The 20,959-nt window shown below is 46.7% G+C and overlaps 1 protein-coding gene across 1 annotated transcript; it reads right to left on the minus strand.

The window, feature by feature from the left end:
* Nucleotides 1–462: 462 nt before the first annotated feature.
* LOC308122605 (four and a half LIM domains protein 3-like) lies at nucleotides 463–20,190 on the minus strand. The gene is made up of 6 exons (XM_080484534.1): nucleotides 20,045–20,190; nucleotides 7,587–7,766; nucleotides 5,128–5,299; nucleotides 3,030–3,199; nucleotides 2,258–2,444; nucleotides 463–967 (listed from the first exon to the last, which is right to left on the minus strand). Exons 2-6 carry the CDS (start codon nucleotides 7,740–7,742, stop codon nucleotides 816–818), a joined length of 837 nt encoding a protein of 278 aa, XP_080340660.1. The 5' UTR covers nucleotides 7,743–7,766; nucleotides 20,045–20,190; the 3' UTR covers nucleotides 463–815.
* Nucleotides 20,191–20,959: the final 769 nt, after the last annotated feature.

Below are 20,959 nucleotides of genomic sequence, written 5' to 3' on the forward strand. Positions count from 1 at the left end.
TTCTTCAGTGACCCTAAAACTCTTCCGTAATCTCTTCTGGTCCTGGTTCTGATGATAACTGTTTATGAGCTCTATTCTGTCCTGAAGCTTTTCATCCCTTCATTAAAGCCCCTGCGAGGCATCAGGAGAAGCAGTCCCACCGCTGGCAGGAGGAGGAACACACTTTTTTTTTCCACCGTGAAAAAAAAAAAAATCTCGACTTTGATTTTCGACTTCTTCTGAAGCGCGTGAATTTATTTTTTTTAGCCTCCGAATTTTTTTTTTCTTCAGTGACCCTAAAACTCTTCCGTACATTCCAAAGCATCAGATTCATGCGCTAAAAATAAATGTTAGTTTTTATACCGTAGTTATTTATATATTATATTAACCTAAAACATTCATATTTTCTTGTGGTCATTTGTCATCAGTCACATATTGGTACAGAATGAAATATTTTTGCAAGAAGAAGACCACTCAGCATTTGTCCTCTGGTTTTCTTGAAAGAGTTTATTCCATGTTTGCCAGGAGAAACAAAACGTGTCGAAACAAACATGAACTACAGAAGATAGAGAGAGAAAATGAGGATTTATATTACTGAACTGCTTAAAAAGAATCATAGTAATGCAGTGCAGACAAAAAGGTTGTTGTTAGTTTCTTTTTCACAAAGAAAAGTTCTGAGCAGCTTCATTAATAAGATTAATCTGAATGTTTATTTACTCAGGAAAACATCAGTGGAGAGTTTAGAGATGTAAAAGCTGAAAGCGGGGTTATCCAGACTGGGGGCGTGGTCTGTTGGCCCGGGGGGCGTGGCCTGTGGCTCCGGGGTGGGCGTGGCCTCAGTCGTCGCTGTTGCAGTCTGAACACAGGATCTGGTCCCGGTCGGGGAAGAATCCGGAGCCCACCAGCGACACGGAGCAGCGCGAGCACTTGAAGCACGGCTGGTGCCACTGGCGCTCCTGGAAGGAGACGTACTTCCCGTCTCCGAACCCTGCGAGACAAAACAGGACTGAGCCGCAGGGCAAGGGCATCACAAGGGGGGGCAGGAGGGCAGGGGGGCAGGGGGGCAGGAGGGCAGTAGGGCAAGAGGGCAGGAGGGCAGGAGGGCAGGGGGGCAGGGGGGCAGGAGGGCAGTAGGGCGTCCCCATCTGCCTACCTTTCTGAAAAAACTCCTCAGAACTCTACAATTTGATCCTGCAAGTCAGTTTTTATATAAATGGGACTTAAATAGTTCGAAGGCCTGGTGGTGTAGCGGTTAGCTCTCACACCCCATAGCAAGAAGGTTGTGGGTTCAAATCTGGATCAAATTAGAGTCAACATTCTTTCATTGTGCATTCATGGCTTTCTTTCAGTTTCCTCCCACATTACAAATATTGGTGAACTGTAACCTGCCATGTCCTGTCAGAGTGGACGGCCGACCTGTGACCCTGAATCTGATGGAACAACAAAGAGCTGGAAGTTAAAAACCTCAATGGTTCTTTTAAAGAGTGAAATACAATAATCAGTCAAAGACCAGGTCAACCTGCAGCAGCTTCCTTTTACATTCAGTTAGATAAGTTAGATAACGCTTCTAAAGATCCAAGTTAAAATGGGAAAAGTTTTCCTGCTCCAACACACTCCAGTCAAACTAAAGACCCTGAGGCTCGTTTAAACGACGTTTGAAGTGAAAACTTGAGCTTTTACATGAAAACGACTGAAAGATGCAGTTTTTATGTTGGGCCACTAGTTGATGCTGTTGTTACTTTTGCCAACACACACACACACACACACACACACACACACACACACACACACACACACACACACACACACACACACACACACACACACACACACACACACACACACACACACACAGCCTTTTTGAAAAGTTCCACCTTGGGAGCCGTTTTCACAAAATTGCATTTCCCGAGCACCATTGTCACGTAAACAGACACACAAGCTGCACAAAATGTTTCTGCGTCCTGAATGTTGTCCTGCACACTCGATTAAAACAAAGAGACTGAATGAGAAGCCGGAGAAGGAGAGGAGAGATTTATCTGTGTGACGTGAGAAAGAAACAATCTGAACTCTGGATTCCGATCAGGCGCTTATCAAGTGACTCATGCATGTGTGTGTGCATTATAAAGTGTGTGTGTCTGTGTGTATATTTAGTGTGAGATGTGAGCCCTCAGGGCCCTGGAAATGTCCTCAGCTCCTTCTAAAGGCCAGGACCAGTGGGTTTTTTGCCCCTGATATTGACTAGCAGGCTCAGAAGTGTCTTTGTTTCCCTCTGACTGACCTGTGATGGCCGTGTTGCAGCCGGCACACTTCTTGGCGTACAGGCTGCTGAAACACTTGACGCAGTACGGGCTGTCCCCCTGGGAGGTGAACGGCTGTCCAGCGAGCGGCGCCTTGCAGCCCGAGCAGACGAAGCACTCTTTGTGCCACACTTCGTCCTTGTAGGTCACCCCGCCTTTAGTCAGAGCCTGCGGGACAGCGACTGGATCAGGAAGGCACGCCACATATTCAAGCAGCTCTGACACAAATCCAGCTTCAGATTATTAGAGAATTATTGGATTGAAACCAGGAATATCAGCGTGTCTTCAGCAACACTTGAGGACAAAGACGCTTCACACGCGTCCACAGTCTAGAAAAACCTTCATGAGCAAAGTTGAAGGAATGAAACAACAAATAATACCAAAAATTTTAAAACTACCAGGGACACATGGATGTTTGGATTAGAAACGTCCGACATGAAACCAACAACCTGCACTGCCCCCTACTGGATGGATTGAATAATGAGCACACTGGCGTTTAAAGGAAACGTACCAGTTTAATGGACAAAAGGAAGCATGTTTGGCTTTTAAAGTTTGGAAAATTCAGTAATGTAACTGGGACATCGAATCCCTCTCACACCAAAATGTCTAAACGCTTGTGTGCAGTGGAGCTCGCTCTCTGGCGCCCCCCCAGAGGAGGAATTTGGAACTTTGAATAATCCACTGTGATCTGCTGGATTATCGTTTTTGAAAGTTTACAGATAAAATCATTTGGAACCGTTTTCTTTAAAGCACCTTCTTGCAGTGGCTGCACTGAGGCGCCACCCGGCGCTCGTAGCACGCCACGCACAAGTAGCTGCTCTTGTCGGGGACGAAGGCCTCGGCCCCGATCGGCTTCTCACAGGCCTGACACACGAAGCAGTCCTCGTGCCACGAGGCGCCGTCGTACTCCAACATCCTCGACCCTGTCAGGGAGAAAACACAGCAGCCAATGAGACGCTTCTGCTTGTTTGTTGATGTTTATTTGGAGCTCGTGTGTGGCTTCCTCTGTAATCTCGGCACTTTTAACTATAAACTGTAATGAAATCTGAACTCAGACGTTGTGATTCAGCCTGACGGCTGAGCTGCTTTTTAACGCCACACAATTACTTGAGCTTATCCCACTTCAGAAGAAGCTGTCAGGCTGGAGGAGGGCTGCACACATGGCTGCACGTCACCCTCACACGGCCTTTTTATTTACCCCTCAGCTTCCAGCAGTTCATGAGGGCCACACGCTTCACTGCACAGGTTTAGAGAAGCTGCCAGCCGGTCGCGGAGCGGAGCGGAACGTCAGATCCTCGCTTTTTACGACGCGGCCCGGAGGTCCGACGACGGTTTGAACTCGGCTGCACTTTTCAGGAACGGGGTGAGAGGGCAGCTCCAGGCTGAGCTGGAACTGAGGAGAACCACTGCTCGGCTCAGAAAGAAGGAGCTGCTGGGTCACAGAGTCCCACAAGTCGGGGTCATTTTCTGTCATCTGACACCGACTGCTGCGCCAAAGAAGTGAAAACCCTGCTGGGAGATATTCCCAGCCAACAAGCAAACGCTCATCCTGTCACAGCCCAGATAACTGAACCTCTGTCAGTCCCTGCAAAGCCAGGGTGTGGACGCTGTGGACGCTGTGGACACTGTGGACGCTGTGGAGGCTGTGGACGCTGTGGACGCTGTGGACGCTGTGGACACTGTGGACACTGTGGACGCTGTGGACGCTGTGGACACTGTGGAGGCTGTGGACGCTGTGGACGCTGTGGAGGCTGTGGACGCTGTGGACGCTGTGGACACTGTGGACGCTGTGGACGCTGTGGACACTGTGGAGGCTGTGGACGCTGTGGACGCTGTGGACGCTGTGGACGCTGTGGAGGCTGTGGACGCTGTGGAGGCTGTGGACGCTGTGGACGCTGTGGACGCTGTGGACGCTGTGGACGCTGAACCATCAGCCAACCAGGGCCCCGTTTACACAACTACGCTTCAGGTGAAAACTTGCTGAAAACAGCCAGCACAGGACGCTCACAGGAAAAGGTTTGAGTCGTTCACTTCCTGTCTTCAGCAGGTCTTTTTCAGTCTAAGACCTCAGGAGGAGGCCGAGGAGAGTCCAGGAGGAGTTTACATGGTCCCTGCACATGTGTGGTGGTTTGCTTGGTACTTCCTGTCGTCTAACGACATGTACAGGAGGTTAATATCCATCCCTCCATCCCTCCATCCCTCCATCCCTCCATCCCTCCATCCCTCCATCCCACCATCCCTCCATCTTCTTTCCTGCTTATCCAGTTCAGGGTTGGGGGGCGCTGGAGCCGATCCCAGCCTACTATTAATATTAAGATGTGATTCTAAATCACACTGTACGTTTGGACATCAGTTATGAACCGTGTTAATCCCGCCTCTTCCTCAGAGTCGATTACGATGGACTTGTGATCAAAATGAAACCAGACACACATGAAGCAGAGAACAGTGAGTTCTAAACAATAACACTGGAGAACACAGACGTTCTACTGGACAGATCACCAAGGTGGATCGTTATTATGGTGACTGTCAAAATAAAAGTACCAAGTTGGATTGTTATTATGGTGACTGTCAAAATAAAAGTACCAAGTTGGATTGTTATTATGGTGACTGTCAAAATAAAAGTACCAAGTCCCGGAGAATCTGGACTGGGAGTCATGACACCACGGAGGAAACATTGTTCTGCTTGGCTCTACTGAGCATGTGCAGAAGAACTAGTTACTAGTTCCTACAGCCGGGAGCGTTTTCCAAAAGTTCCACCTTGGAATCTGTTCTCAGAAAGCTGCGTTTTCAGTGGCTCAACGCGCCGCTGCCATGCAAACGTGGGTTCCGTGTTGACGGACTCGGTCGGTACCTGGCTTCACCGTCTTGTCACACGCCACACACTTGGAGAACTGGTTGCAGTAGCAGTCGCTGCAGACCAGCGAGTCCTCCTGGCGGGTGAAGGGCTCGCCCGCCAGCGAGCGCTCGCAGCGGATGCAACGGAAACAGTGCTGGTGGTAGTGCCGGTCCTCGTAGAAGAGCTCCTGGAGAGACACGAGACACGGCGTGAACCGGGAGATCAACCCCTAATCTATCAAAACTCAACATTTCAACTCACTGGCCTGTTAACACAGTGCAACGACCGAGGGTCACAGGCTGGTTGACAAACATACAAACAGATGAGAAATGCTTCAGTCGACCTGTTGATGTCGAGTCTGGACGCTTTTTAAAAGTTAACATGGTTTTCCTCCTGCTGGTTCATTTTCAGGCTGTTTTATGGAGGAACATCCAGAGTTTCAGGGTTTGACTGGTCTATCGTACCATAAGAGTCACGTTATGTGTGCAAACAAGTTCAATAAAAAGGTGAAATAAAATTTTATAAAAACAAATTGAATTTGGCCAAAAGGTCTAAGTGGATAAAAGCTGCTCAGTGAATATGACAATTAGGAAAGAAGAAAAAAAAAAAAAGAATAGACTAAGTGGTATTGTTCCTTCATTCCAACCATAAACTAACATTATAAAATAAATGGCTTCACTGTCCGGCGTGTTCGTGTTTCCCTCTTCAGGCTGTTATTACCGACACGTCTGCACAGGCAGCGACTCGACTTAAAGCTGGAAATGATTGTAGGATGCAGATTGAAGCTGCTTCTCAAAGACAAAGAGTTTTCTCCCTCCACTCTGAGGACAAAATAAAAACCCTGCATGAGCTGGTGTTTCTCACAGAGCCGCCGCCGCCGCCGCCACCGCCGCCGCCGCTCCGCCATCGCCAACAGGGAAGTCTGAAGCAGAGGTTTCCAACACCTCGCCGTGTGTGTGTGTGTGTGTGTGTGTGTGTGTGTGTGTGTGTGTGTGTGTGTGTGTGTGTGTGTGTGTAGGTTCACTTTTCTACAATTGTTTTAAAAAATCCCCAATAATCCAGTTCATCTGCAGTTCAGTCTCATGTTCAGGATGCAGGAGGTTTGATGGTGAAAAACAAGGGATGGAGGATGAGTAATGAAAGATGGAGGGTGAAGACTGGACGATGAAGATGAAGATGAAGATGGAAGACTGGTGCCAGAGAACAATCCTCCTGGCATCTGACGTCTTTCCTGCAGGTCACAGTTTCCAACTTTCCCTCAGCAAAGGTTTTGAGGCAACTCACAGAAGATTACTGGCAATTAGGTGGTCAGAGGGAGAAGTTTTCCAGGAAGAGCAGCTGGAGAAGTGAAGCTGGTGGAGCCAGAGGCGTCTGGGAAACTGATCCCCTCTGCATTTCAAACACATTCAAGGCATCAAACCTGAACGTTTCTTTTATTGTTCTATAGAGGCAGGGTCTGTTTTGCTGAATGTGAAGGTCATTTTAAAAACGACAGGATTTTAATAAACATAATTGTCGTTTAATTTTGACAAATGTTAAGAATACATGAATTGTTCGCATTTTTACTTAAATGATGTGTTTTTTAAACTTCGAGTGACACAATTTCTTTAACAATTTTATAATATAAGCCGATGACGTAAATAAGCTGCTTTCAAACTGCCGGTAGCTTTTTCACGCCAACACTTCCTTCTGCTCTTCGTTCCTCCAGAAAACAAGAAACCTTGTTAGACCTGAACCACGAATTTACAGCTGGAACTCTCAAACTGGCTGATATGTGGTGACTGTCAAAATAAAAGTACCAAGTTGGATTGTTATCATGGTGACTGTCAAAATAAAAGTACCAAGTTGGATTGTTATTACGGTGACTGTCAAAATAAAAGTACCAACTTGGATTGTTATTACGGTGACTGTCAAAATAAAAGTACCAACTTGGATTGTTATTACGGTGACTGTCAAAATAAAAGTACCAAGATGGATTGTTATTACGGTGACTGTCAAAATAAAAGTACCAAGTTGGATTGTTATTACGGTGACTGTCAAAATAAAAGTCCCAAGTCCAGGAGAATATGGACTGGGAGTCATGACAGTCTGCAGGAAACTTGTTCCGATTGGTTCTACTAAGCATGTGCAGAACTAGTTTCTACGCCGTGGCGACCAGGACCAGGACCAGGACCAGGAGCAGTGTTTTCCCTGTTTCTACGGAGTTCAGGCATTTTCAAAAAGTTGCATTTTCCACCCATTTCCATGGAGACGGAGTTAAATCATTTTCAGAAACATCACTTGTGTCTCGTCTCCATGGAGATGGAGTTGGAGCGTTTTCAGTAGCTGAGCCACATCGTCATCTAAACTCAACAAAGGCATTCTGGCTTCACCGCTCTGATGTCGACCCCTCACAGTATGAGTTTACGCACGCAGTGTTAAAGTGGCGTTTCCACAGTGAATGCATCTCCCTCGGCGCCCCCTGCAGGTCGTACCTTAGCATTGTGTCCGATGAGCTCCTTACATCCCTGGCAGGTGTGTGCGTGCAGCTGGTCGTAGCAGGGGATGCAGTGCGGGTTGTCCTCCACCTGGATGTATTTGCGTCCATACAGAGACTCGCTGCAGTTTTTGCAGTCGAAGCGGTCGCTCATGTTTCCTCTTCTTCCTCAAGCAGACTGATCACAGGAAGGAAGAGCTGGGATGAGTTAGGCTGAACAGGAACTGAAGACCAGAGGAGACACTGACCCAGCTCTTTGAAACGCCACGACATCTTACAAATCAGACCTAAAGCACAAACTCCTTGTGGCCGCCGGGGGCATCAGGACCGACTAACCCCCCCCCCCCCCCCCGGGGCAGTTTGGCTTCTACCCCAGAGCAGGTTTGTATCAGCGTTAAAGAGCAGGGTCTGTTCTCATTAGTGTTTTCTTTAGTTGTCAGAGACAAAAAAACCTTCATTACGCAAACTTAGACAAACAGAATCCAGCTGCCCCGGCCTGCTGAGATGATGACTGAGCTCCAGCCCAGATGTTCTCTTGTTATTGAACCAGCTTGTAAAGAAACATTCAGGCCAACAGCTTCAGGAGTTTGTCTTTCAATAAAACCTTTTATTTGTGTTTATTACGCCCAACATCTGAATGACCTAATTGCTTTTGTCCTGGTGGAATTTATTGGTGCACATCTACTTCACTCTCGTTTGTAGTAACTAGAAAAGTAACTAGTAAAGTAACTCTCAGAGTATGTCACTGTGTATTGGGTCTAACGTGGATGTGAGGTCTGGCGCATGGAGAACCAGCGTCGTCCCACATTAGTGCCTCGTGTTCTGCTGCAGCGAAGGGAAATGAGAGAGGAAATGAAGTGTGGGAGGCTGGAGCACTGGAGCAGATCTACGCAGTGTGGATGAAGATCTCTGATAAGACGCTGGCCTGGGTCATGTTGAGGATCACAGCATCTGGAACGTTCACAAAGACAGGCGGCTGAGCGGCTCACATGGAAACAGCCATTGTTTATCTGGTTATTTTGGGACCTATTTTGGGTCTTTGGCGTGTTTCTGTAATGTCAGAATGGAGGAGGCAGGTTCAGCAAAGTGCAGCTGAGAGGCCGGCTGGACGTCGAAATGTCCCAGAGGGGTCGAGGAATGAAACCAGAGCCATTTTAATAATCCCCCCCCCCCCCCCCGTCCCCCCGTCAGCGCCAGAGACGAGCCGGCGCTCGCTGGGAGCTTACCAAGGGGAAGGTTTTAGTTGTTTACTCCTGGTTTTCAAATGTTCAATGTAGTCACTAGTGATGCTGCTAATATTTCTCCTTGTACAAGAAGACCGAGGAGCGACCAGGAGGAGTTTACATGGTCCCTGCATGTGTGTGGCGCTTTGCTGGGTACTTCCTGTCGTCTAACGGCAAGCACAGGGGGTTAATGAGTAAACCTGCATCTTCCTCAGTCAGTTAAAAATGAAACACACACACACACACACACACACACACACACACACACACACACACACACACACACACACACACACACACACACACACACACACACACACACACACACACACACACACACACAGCAGAGAACAATGAGCCCTAAACATTAACAATGGGAGAACATTCTAGTGGACAGATCACCAAGTTATTACTGTGACTGTCAAAATAAAAGTACCAAGTCCAGGAGAACATGGACTGGGAGTCATGACACGACGGAGGAAACGTTGTTCTGATTGGCTCTACTGAGCATGTGCAGAACTACAGGTTATTACCACCAGGACCAGCAGCATTGTTTCCACCGTCAGCATTTTCATAAAGTGTCGTTTTCTTCCATTGACATGAGCTGAGGTGGAAGCCTTTTCAAAAAGTTGTATTTCCAGTGGTTGTGCCGTCATCATGTAAACAAACCTCTAAGACATTGTTGTGTGAACGAGCAGCACGGCTCGGTTGGTAGAACAGACTGTGGGTTGATGTAAATGTGTAATCCTCCAACACATATTAGACCTACGAGATGTGAACAACTGTCCTTTACGTTGGACTTTAGTTTACTGGTGATGAAGACTTCCTGGTTATCGTCGGCATCGTGCTCCATGCTCTGGATGTGTTTGCTCTGTGGAGGAGTCGTCTTCAACATGTGGTTTACATTCCTCCTGTGTGCCTGCTATCAAACATTTTGTCTCACATAACCAATGATGCAGCAGATTTCACGTAAACATGAAGCGGGGAGTACATTCTGCCCTCGGTCACGTCTGACAGGTGACTCCAGAAACAGAAAGTCTGTCTCCTCCAGCCAACAGGAGTTGAAATCCTCCCTGTGGATCAGGGCGCTGCCTCCCGTTCAGGGGCAGCCGGGTCACAGAACCCGAGCTGAGTGAGAACTTCACATCCTCTGTCTGTTTTCTGTCAGATGCTGTCTGGATGCTGGAAATCAGCACAACTTCCCTCTGAAAGTGTCCAAAGAGGTTGAGGTTTCTATTCTCGTCCGCCATGAATGCAGTGATAGAACAATGGGTTTCCTTCCGTGGCTTTGTGCTTCATGTTTCTCTTCCTGGACCACGACATCTGCGAACACATTCGGAGGCCTCCAGCTGATGTCTTTCATCGGATCCTGCTCCGGGCTTCCAGCAGGGATTCTTATGGACCGGAGCCAGAACGCTTCACTGATGATTAAAAGGCCAAAAGCAATATTTGATAGTTCCTATGGAACGCTGCAATAAAACGCTCCAATCAGCCTCAAGCAGGATTCCAGCAGAATGACACGTTACATCTTCCATGTTTGATCCATCGTAGAAATGTTCAGTTTAGTGTCTCTGGAAAACTAATATTTGCATCTGTAGAGTAAGACCACCGTGATTTACCCCGTTTTTTGCAAAGTTTAAGTTATTCGTCTCCTGGTTCCAGCTTCTTCTAAATATTTTCATGATTCAAATGTGGTCGGGTGCTGCTGGTCTCTTCAGAGGGAACCATAAAATATCCATAAAATAACCAACGATGCAGCAATAATTCAAAGCAAATCCGTGGAACCGTCGTGTGTGTGTGTGTGTGTGTGTGTGTGTGTGTGTGTGTGTGTGTGTGTGTGTGTGTGTGTGTGTGTGTGTGTGTGTCAGCAGTAAATGTAGCTGTGATGAATACGACCATCCAGGAGCTTCATTCACTCGACTTTCCAGTCGTCCTCCTGGACTGACTCCAGAGCGAGACGCCACCTCTGTTCTCTCCACAACACATGAAACCAAACAGTCGTCCATCCTGTCCCGTCTCCTCCTGTCCCGTCTCCTCCTGTCCCGTCTCCTCCTGGTCGCACAGCAGCAGCAGCAGCAGCAGCAGCAGCAGCAGTAGCAGCAGCAGCAGTAGCAGCAGCAGCAGCAGCAGCAGAGCAGCAGCAGCAGCAGCAGCAGCAGCAGCAGCAGCAGCAGCAGCAGCAGCAGCAGCAGCAGCAGCAGCAGCAGCAGCAGCTCGGACGTTTCTCATTGTGGAACATGTTGAATCCTTCTCTGATGCACTTGGAGAGATTTACCATTTTCTCTCTCTCTCTCTCTCTCTCTCTCTCTCTCTCTCTCTCTCTCTCTCTCTCTCTCTCTCTCTCTCTCTCTCTCTCTCTCTCTCTCTCTCTCTCTCTCTCTCTCTCTCTCTCTCTCTCTCTCTCTCTCTCTCTCTCTCTCTCTCTCTCTCTCTCTCTCTCTCTCTCTCTCTCTCTCTCTCTCTCTCTCTCTCTCTCTCTCTCTCCCAGGCTTTGTAGTCGCAGCCAAATAAATGTTGACTGTCTCCAGGCCCAGCCAGTGGGGCTCCTGTCTTATGTCCCTTCATGGCTCATTGCCGTGGTTTTCCTCCTGGACCGGTCCGACAGGTTGTTACGACCGGAGCCAGGAGCTCCGCTGCTGCGCTGCTGTTTATTTTCCCTCTGGAGGAATTTGGACTTGTGTCTGGGTTTACAAACCAGATTATTCTGCAATGAAAACCTCCGTCACACATAATTAATTTTAGACCTGCACATGTGAAGGTAAGCGTTAAATCTGTCATGAGAAAAAATACTAATTGACAGTTTGTGAAAGGGCCTCGCCTCCTCTTTCCTCCAGCCTCCTGAAAGCTTCCAGACGATCACTGCTTTCTGATCCATCGTCTGCTAACCCTAACCCTAACCCTAACCCTAACCCTGACCCTAACCCTTACCCTAACCCTTACCCTAACCCTAACCCTAACCCTCTAACCCTAACCCTCTAACCCTTACCCTAACCCTTACCCTAACCCTAACCCTAACCCTCTAACCCTAACCCTAACCCTTACCCTAACCCTAACCCTAACCCTCTAACCCTAACCCTCTAACCCTGACCCTAACCCTTACCCTAACCCTTACCCTAACCCTCTAACCCTTACCCTAACCCTTACCCTAACCCTTACCCTAACCCTAACCCTCTAACCCTGACCCTAACCCTGACCCTAACCCTAACCCTAACCCTCTAACCCTTACCCTAACCCTAACCTCTTCAAACGCAGCCGTTCGCTGCAGACACATCAGGTGTGTCAGTCTCATTTCACTGCTCCAGAAAGTCTGAGACGCCGATTATACATCTCAAGTGAAGATGTATTGATTTTGGATTTTCACTTTGGAAAGGTTTGGTTTTTCATGGCAACAGTTTGTATGTATGTATGTATGTATTTATGTATGTATTTATGTATGTATTTATGTATGTATTTTACCAACTCTTTGTGAAACTATAAACTCGAATTCCATGAAATCTTCAGGGATGATTTGTCCTCACCAAGCATTAATCCATTAGATTTGATTTAACGAGATTTAAATCCCAAAAAATGCAACAAAATAAAAAGTCCCACACAAAGCGGATGAGAGAGGCGCCTCATGGAGGAGATCAAACATCAGCGTCTGTTGCCATGGAGACGCTCTGGAGCTAATATCTTGGTTCTCCAGAACCGGTGGTGTGAGCGCAGTGACTTGGGCAGTGGTTTGTCTGTGTGACGCCGCTCAGTGTTTCACATGTTGCTCCCTGACAGGCTAGTTAGCATCGATATGAGCTAACGGCTAACAAAGGTCTGCGCTCCACCAAGAGTCCGTTCTAGTGTTGGTATTGAAACCGTCCACACAGGAGCAGCAGAAGGTTCCACCTTCAGAGACGTTTTCACAAAGTTGTGTTTTCGCCAGAAACACTGAAGAACGTTTAGTGACGTATGCTGACGATATCCTGGTGTTTGTGTGACTTCAGGGGAGGAGCAGGTAGAGATGCTAAACGGTCAGTCCGCAGGGCGGTCGGCTCTCAATCGGAGAGTTGATAGTTCGACTCCCCATCTCCCCCTGCCCACATATCAAAGTGTCCTTGAGCAAGACACTGAACCCCAGACTGCTCCCAGTCGGACTGAGCGCCACATGGCAGCCGCCTGCAGTGGAGTGTGATGGGGGAGTGATTAACAGTGTAAAGCAGCAGGTGAAATCCAGTTAAACATCTCCTCTTTGTTTTAATCCGAACTGAATCGTCTTCATGGAGGTGAAAACGAGGAAGCAGGAGAGAGTGAAGAGGTTTGTCTCCACCGACGCCTGAAACCTCAAATCATGTCGAAAGACTTCACACGACTTCGTGACCTTCACATGCGTGCGGTTGAACGTACAATAAGTTCTTTCTTCTGCACTGCAGCGACTTTAAAAGTGTGAGACTTCAGTTAAAAGAAGGAAACAACATTGGTTTAGTCCCTTTACAGTTTATACCCCCTGAAGTGGATCCGGGCGTTTCCACGAGCCCGTGACGCCAGAACAGGCCTCATATTGTGTGGTTTAACACACACACACACACACACACACACACACACACACACACACACACACACACACACACACACACACACACACACACACACACACACACACACACACACACACACACACACACACACACACACACACACACACACACACACATCAGATGACTTTCATCAGGCTACAAAGCTTCAGTTTGGTTTCCAGCAGATCACAAGGCCACCTCCAGCTGATCAACATGAACACAGATCATTGTGTTATGTATTTTAAGACTCCAAGCTGCCGAATAATAAACACTGATTCAACTTCTTGTGCATGAATTGTGGCTGAAGAGGGTTGAAATCAGCTTCTTTTATTAATAATATGATTTTCTTTCCCCAATTTCATTTAGTAATTCTTTCAATCTACCAAAATAAACAATGTGACTGGAAATTATTCACATTTAACTGACCAGATTTGGAGGTTTTTGTAGCTTTGACCTGCTGTGAGGAATCGTCTCTCAAATTTTATGGAACGATTATTCAGTTTAGGTCGCCGTGGTGACGCTTTAAGGTTAATGAAATACTAGTTTAGCTCATTTACACATAATGAACAAGGTTTTGAAGCGTTAAACTATATGTCACTAGGTCACATACGGACAATAAATGAATCTTTAATGTTGATTGATTTTTATTTTTCAAAGCGAGTTAGAAGTGCTCAGTCAAACAAAGAGGCGAAGACAAGCAGCTGCATCAGAACTGGTCTTAAGTAAAGTCAAACACAGACTCAAACTACATTTATCACAATTTAAGACACAAACCTTTTTAATATAATTATTGATTTAGTGAGTATGAGTAAGTTAGTTTGGAAGAAATGCTCATAAATTAAAATGTTTCAAATAGAAATGCATTGTTCTTGTGTTTGACCTTTTGTGATTTGACCCGTTTCCGGGGAGACGGAGTCCAAAAACAAATTCCACCTTTAAAACCGTTTTCAAAAAGTTGTATTTCCTGTGTCTCGGAGCAGCTCCGTCGTGTGAATGAATATACACTCAAAATATTAAGAAATATTTCCGTTCCCATTTGAACACGTGAGAAAAAGAAGCATCGCCCTCTGGTGGTGACGTCACGAACTGCTTCCTGCTTGTTTGTCTCTGCTTTTTAAAACTTCCCTCATTTTAGTAACGCAGATTAAAATGATTTAAAAAGGAACAAACTTTGTTCGAGATCCATTTATATCTCCGCTCTCATTGTTTCATGCTGAAAAGTACTGAGATGTAAATATGATGGAGTATTATGAGATATTGAGGACACATAAAAGTGATCACATGAGCGCAGAAAGCGCTTTAAAAGTCAGAGTTTGTGTCTGCTGTGGTTTATGAGCGTCCGGCTGGCTCTTTGTTTATCCTGCGAAACAATGTGTGCTCCAGCTGCTGCCGTTTATTAAAACCCTGACTCACAGCCAAACAACCATTACATTTGTCAGACTGTGACTGTGGCTGCAGAAGCGCTGAAATGATTAACGTGGAATTTCTTTTGTGTCGTTCTCGCCTCTTCAGACCAGAAGTCTGCACACGCACCAGCTGCTAAAGTAAAGAAATAAAAGAAAAGTCATGGATTTATTTTAATCAGCTACTCTTGTTAATAAATCAATGTTTTCTTTGAAATTTGTAAATTGTTTTGTTGGTTTGGCCGGCGTGGAGACTCTCGTGTGCCTGATGTTTGACACCCCGGGTTCAGACGATCTCACAGTAAACGTACAGTTTGCTGGAGAAAAGCAGCTAAATAGAAGAGCTGAACAGCACGAGATGGGTTTCACTTGAGAGGAGCATTCTCCTCGTTCAGAGGTAATTACACGTTTCTTCTGAATCCTCCGGTCGGACTGTGACGCCCACATTTTTCTCTGAGCGGCATGTGGAGGCGTCACGTGGTCACGCTGCAAACACGGAAACGAGAGTGATCAGAGACACAAAGCTGCTTCTTAATACGAGCCTTTCTCATCAGATTTCATTAGTGTGAGTGAGAATCATCAGCATTCGACTTCTCATCATGACACGATCATTGTTTTCATTGTGTTTTCAGTTCATCCGACTTGATAATTCACAATAAGAACATTAAATCTGGCGCAAAAGACAAACAGATCATATTTAGAGTCATTGAGCTTTTTCACATTCGTCCTGATATTGAAGGAGAAATCAAGTTATTTCGCAGCTTTGAGTTTAAAGGAGACATATCATGCTTTTAAATCCTTCCTTTTTACATATAAATCATACAGTAGTGGTCTATATAAAGTGGAACTGCAATGCTTGGGTCTGAATTCCTCATTATTAGAGCTCCACAGGCCCCTTTTCAACCCCTTTACTGATGCGCTTCTGAGAGCAACTGGTTTTGGGGCGGTCTCTTCATACCCCGCCTCCTCTCCAGGTTGCAGAGGTGACACTCGGTTCAACTCCACCCTGTTCGGCCATCTTTGTAGTTTGATAGAACAGATACAATTATCTAGCGGCGCAGAAACTTTATATTCACACATTATTTACAAAATGTCAACAAGGGAAGATTTGTCCATCCAGCCATACATGTTGGAGCCAGAGTCGGACCCGGCGGAGCCAGATGAAAATGACCATGATGCACCTGAAGAACAACGTCTTCATATGGATGTAACGCAATGGTGTGTTACTATATTTACACTAACTTCTCCATCCATGCCCACTACTACAATACTGCCTGTATTACAACGACTATTTAACACAGAAGTTACATTCTAATCTAAAACGAGCACACAGCGCTAACATATGAAGACGGTGCAACTGCTAATGCTAACAAAACAATGACAGGGACGTCTTATCATCACACTTTTTAGCGTTATATACAGCTTACCGAAGTGCTCTGTTCGTCGTCTCCATAGATAGAAGGAACTGACCGCTCAATCAGACCAAGTCTTTCGGCAAATCCTTCTTTATACTGGCGGAGGTTGCTGAAGCAGTCGTCCTTAAAGTGCTTCGCGCACACAAAAATGACCTTACCCACAAATGTGGGTACATTTCTGTGAAAAATAAAACTCAACCAGGCACTTGGAAAAGGTTCTGATGCTGGGAGACGGTGTAACGAAACTTGTGGGTTACTACATCCAACAACCGAACATTTCGACTTATCCTCTCGTAACTTCGGTTGGACTACAAAATCGCAGCGAGAAACAAAAATGGCGGATTGCTCGAAGTGTCGATGTCCTAATTTGGCAGTTCCGCTGAGAATACTGTGACGTCATTGTTCAAAAAACGTAATAGAGAATAGAAAAATCGAAACCGATCGCAAAATATGACCAAAACAGAATATAAAGATATCAACGGAGCACCTGAAGAGACTACTTTGAACTTTTCTGTACTTCTAAACACTCTAAATATACAACAACATGCATTTAAGGGCTAAAAAAGTGGATTTAGCAGGATATGTCCCCTTTAATGTCAAAGTCCTAAAAGAAAAAGAATTGAATCATCAGATCATTTGGTCTCCATGTGTTTAACCTGATACCTGCAGCTGGGAACTGGGAGAGTTACCAGTTAGAAAGTTCCCATTTACCTGAAACAGGAAAGTCAAGAAGAGACAAAAAATCCAAAGGAAACTTTAACACATTTTTTTAAATGAAGGATAACTGCTGCTTCTGATTTTTTTCAAGTGCTTCTCCTGTTTGATCCCATTTGATTCCAAGTATGAGGAAACAGAGCGGCTGGTGACGGAGCAGAGTCCAGGTCCCTCTTCAGTTACAGTTACTTTCAGCAGAGTACTTGTTGCTGTTGGATCAGACTTGAAGGAAAAACAATGGGAGCAGATAAACAGCCATGCTGAAGTGAAGCGGCACACAAACAGACGAGTCAGCATGTTTCCCAGCCGCCGCCGGGTGTGAAGGACGTTCAGGACGTTCAGGACGCTCAGGACGTTCAGGACGTTCAGGACGTTCAGGACGTTCAGGACGTCCAGGACGCTCAGGACGTTCAGGACGTTCAGGACGTTCAGGACGTTCAGGACGTCCAGGACGTTCAGGACGTTCAGGACGTCCAGGACGCTCAGGACGTCCAGGACGCTCAGGACGCTCAGGACGTCCAGGACGCTCAGGACGCTCAGGACGTTAAGGACGCTCAGGACGCTCGGGACGTCCAGGACGTTCAGGACGCTGCCTTGTTGTCTGGACGTCTGGACGTCTGGACGTCTGGACGTCTGCGGATCCTCGTGTCTCTGCTCAGCTGTTCTGCTCCATTCGTTGTCCTGAGCTTCGGCGTAATTCAGAAGAATTCAAAGCTTCGATCCAAATGATCCAATCCAGACTTCAGCTTCCAGATTTATTCAGTATCGAAGTAACTGAGGCTTCCTTCCATGTTCTGCTGAGCACCGGTGTAACTAGTTACTTCGGCCCCTGGTGTGAAATGGTTTCCATGGAGACCGTCATCAAAAAGTTCCACCTTGCCAGCTGTTTTCAAACACTTGTGTTTTCAGAGCCACCGAGCACCGTTGTCGTGTGAACGCACCCAAAACGCCGCCAAGGTTTTCCACCGTCACGAGAAAACGTGCAAACGGAACCCGAGGCTGACGGACGCAGTGGCGCTCCGTCACCATGACGACACACAAACCGTCCAACCAGAGCTCAGGGACGGGAAGTGTGTGAGACTAATCATCTGCCTTCCACTGTCCTCCAGTGTGTGTGTGTGTGTGTGTGTGTGTGTGTGTGTGTGTGTGTGTGTGTGTGTGTGTGTGTGTGTGTGTGTGTGTGTGTGTGTGTGTGTGCGTGTGTGTGTGTGTGTGTGTGTGTGTGTGTGTGGCTCCACAGACAAACCTTCACCCAAGGCAGGAATGTCGGAGGAATGTGAGCGTGGACGAAGTCGTGCGGTCGCAAGAAGAAAAAGAAAGAAAAGTAAAATGACTTGATTCTGTTTTCTAGAGTAAAATTCAGGAGGTGAACTTTGTGCTGCAGAAGAAGAAGAAAGTTTCTCCTCTAATAAAGTCTCTGATTCCTCAAGATACTCCAGTGTTAATCCAACCGGAATGGAAACTATGAGGAAGAGGAGGAGGAAGAGGAAGAGGAGATGAGTAGGATGAGGAAGAGGAGGAGGAGGAAGAAGAGGGGGGAGAAGATGAGGAGGATGAGGCGGAGGAAGAGGAGGAGGAGGGGGGAGAAGATGAGGAGGATGAGGAAGAGGAAGAGGAGGAAGAAGAGGGGGGAGAAGATGAGGAGGAGGAGGCGGAGGAAGAGGAGGAGGAGGGGGGAGAAGATGAGGAGGATGAGGAAGAGGAAGAGGAGGAAGAAGAGGGGGGAGACGATGAGGAGGAGGAGGAGGAGGAGGAGGAGGAGGACTAAACCTCATCCAGATGACTAAACCTCATCCAGGTGATTAAACCTCATCCAGGTGATTAAACCTCATCCAGGTGACTAAACCTCATCCAGGTGACTAAACCTCATCCAGGTGACTAAACCTCATCCAGGTGATTAAACCTCATCCAGGTGATTAAACCTCATCCAGGTGATTAAACCTCATCCAGGTGACTAAACCTCATCCAGGTGATTAAACCTCATCCAGGTGACTAAACCTCATCCAGATGACTAAACCTCATCCAGGTTACTAAACCTCATCCAGGTGATTAAACCTCATCCAGGTAACTAAACCTCATCCAGGTAACTAAACCTCATCCAGATGACTAAACCTCATCCAGGTGACTAAACCTCATCCAGGTGACTAAACCTCATCCAGGTGATTAAACCTCATCCAGGTGACTAAACATCATCCAGGTGACTAAACCTCATCCAGGTTACTAAACCTCATCCAGGTGACTAAACCTCATCCAGGTGACTAAACCTCATCCAGGTGACTAAACCTCATCCAGATGACTAAACCTCATCCAGGTTACTAAACCTCATCCAGGTGATTAAACCTCATCCAGGTAACTAAACCTCATCCAGGTAACTAAACCTCATCCAGATGACTAAACCTCATCCAGGTGACTAAACCTCATCCAGGTTACTAAACCTCATCCAGGTAACTAAACCTCATCCAGGTGACTAAACCTCATCCAGATGACTAAACCTCATCCAGGTGACTAAACCTCATCCAGGTGACTAAACCTCATCCAGGTGACTAAACCTCATCCAGGTAACTAAACCTCATCCAGGTGACTAAACCTCATCCAGGTGACTAAACCTCATCCAGGTGATTAAACCTCATCCAGGTAACTAAACCTCATCCAGGTAACTAAACCTCATCCAGGTGAATACATCAGCAGCATCAGGCACGTCAGTAGAAGATTAATTCAACCAGAGACATTTAAGCTCATATTTCTCAGTCGATTCAACAGAAACACCAACATGAAGTTTTTCTCTGCAGAAACTTTTCTTTTAAAGTAACTGACTTTAAGAAGAAACATCTTTTACCTCGGGACGTTGACGCCACCTAAAATCTCAAAATATTTGTAGTTTTTTAAAAAATATATATTTATACAAATAAAATTATATATTTTTGCATGAAAAGATTTGTGTGTTTATATGAGGAGGAAAATACTTCAATGGTAGAAGTAGTTTGTTGTTCTATGAGGAAAACAGTAGAAGTTGTACATGTTGTTACCACACGAGGTTTATGTTCACAGTATTATGAACTGCATCTGGTAATGAACTCATTAAGAAAGTCACATTCCACCAAGGCTCGAGCAAAATAAAACCCACTGCAGCATCAGGCAGTGGACGTCAGCCTACCTGTGAGGCTGCGGGGTGCGCTCGGTATCACTGCGCCGGGTGGTGCCGCTGTGCGGGGCGGTGCGGTGATAAGTCCTCCACGCGGGACTCCTGCGAGCTGCGACGGACTGTTTCCCCCGACTGAAGCCGAAGGAGTCCTCCACACTAAACACCGCCCCTCCACACTAAACACCGCCCCTCCACACACTAAACACCGCCCCTCCACACTAAACACCGCCCCTCCACACTAAACACCGCCCCTCCAACCTTCTCACGCCCCACTCACCCCCCCCCTCTCTCCCCCCCCCCCTCTCTCTCTATATATATATATATAAAATGAATAATTAAATAAATATATATACACACATAGGAGACTAAGATGGTAAACAATACAGGTAGTAGGAGCAGTAATATTTCCAGTACTCACAGTGCAGCAGTAGTATTTGTGCTGTTGAACAGGTAGAAGGACCTGCAGACTGAAGAACCTCAGCAGGAACTGGTCTCTGGCCCGTCTGGTCCAGAGCGTCTCTGTTGGTGGTCCAGGTAAGTTTCTTGTACAGGTGAACAGCCGGGTCCAAACCCTGGATCAGGAGATGGTTCTGACCATACCAGCAGGAGATGGTTCTGACCACACCCATCCACCCAGCAGGAGCTGGTTCTGACCACACAAGTCCACCCAGCAGGTGATGGTTCTGACCACCCAGCAGGAGATGGTTCTGACCACCCCAGCAGGAGATGGTTCTGACCACACCAGTCCACCCAGCAGGAGCTGGTTCTGACCACACCCGTCCACCCAGCAGGAGATGGTTCTGACCACACCAGTCCACCCAGCAGGAGCTGGTTCTGACCTCCTGATAGTGCAGAAGGTTCTGGAATGTTTCATGATGTTTCATGATGATCCTCTCCAGTCTTCATCAGGTGAGCGGTCCAGGTGTT

Source organism: Lipophrys pholis, assembly GCF_963383615.2.
Source record: "Lipophrys pholis genome assembly, chromosome: 17".
Taxonomy (NCBI): domain Eukaryota; kingdom Metazoa; phylum Chordata; class Actinopteri; order Blenniiformes; family Blenniidae; genus Lipophrys; species Lipophrys pholis.

Excerpts from the sequence above, each read along its gene's own strand:
- LOC308122605 (XM_080484534.1), bottom strand. The coding sequence starts at position 7,742 with ATGAGCGACCGCTTCGACTGCAAAAACTGCAGCGAGTCTCTGTATGGA. Across the intron at positions 3,200-5,127 it reads TGACAAGACGGTGAAGCCAG|GGTCGAGGATGTTGGAGTAC; the intron begins GTACCGACCGAG and ends TCTCCCTGACAG. Across the intron at positions 968-2,257 it reads CTGCAACACGGCCATCACAG|GGTTCGGAGACGGGAAGTAC; the intron begins GTCAGTCAGAGG and ends TTTGTCTCGCAG.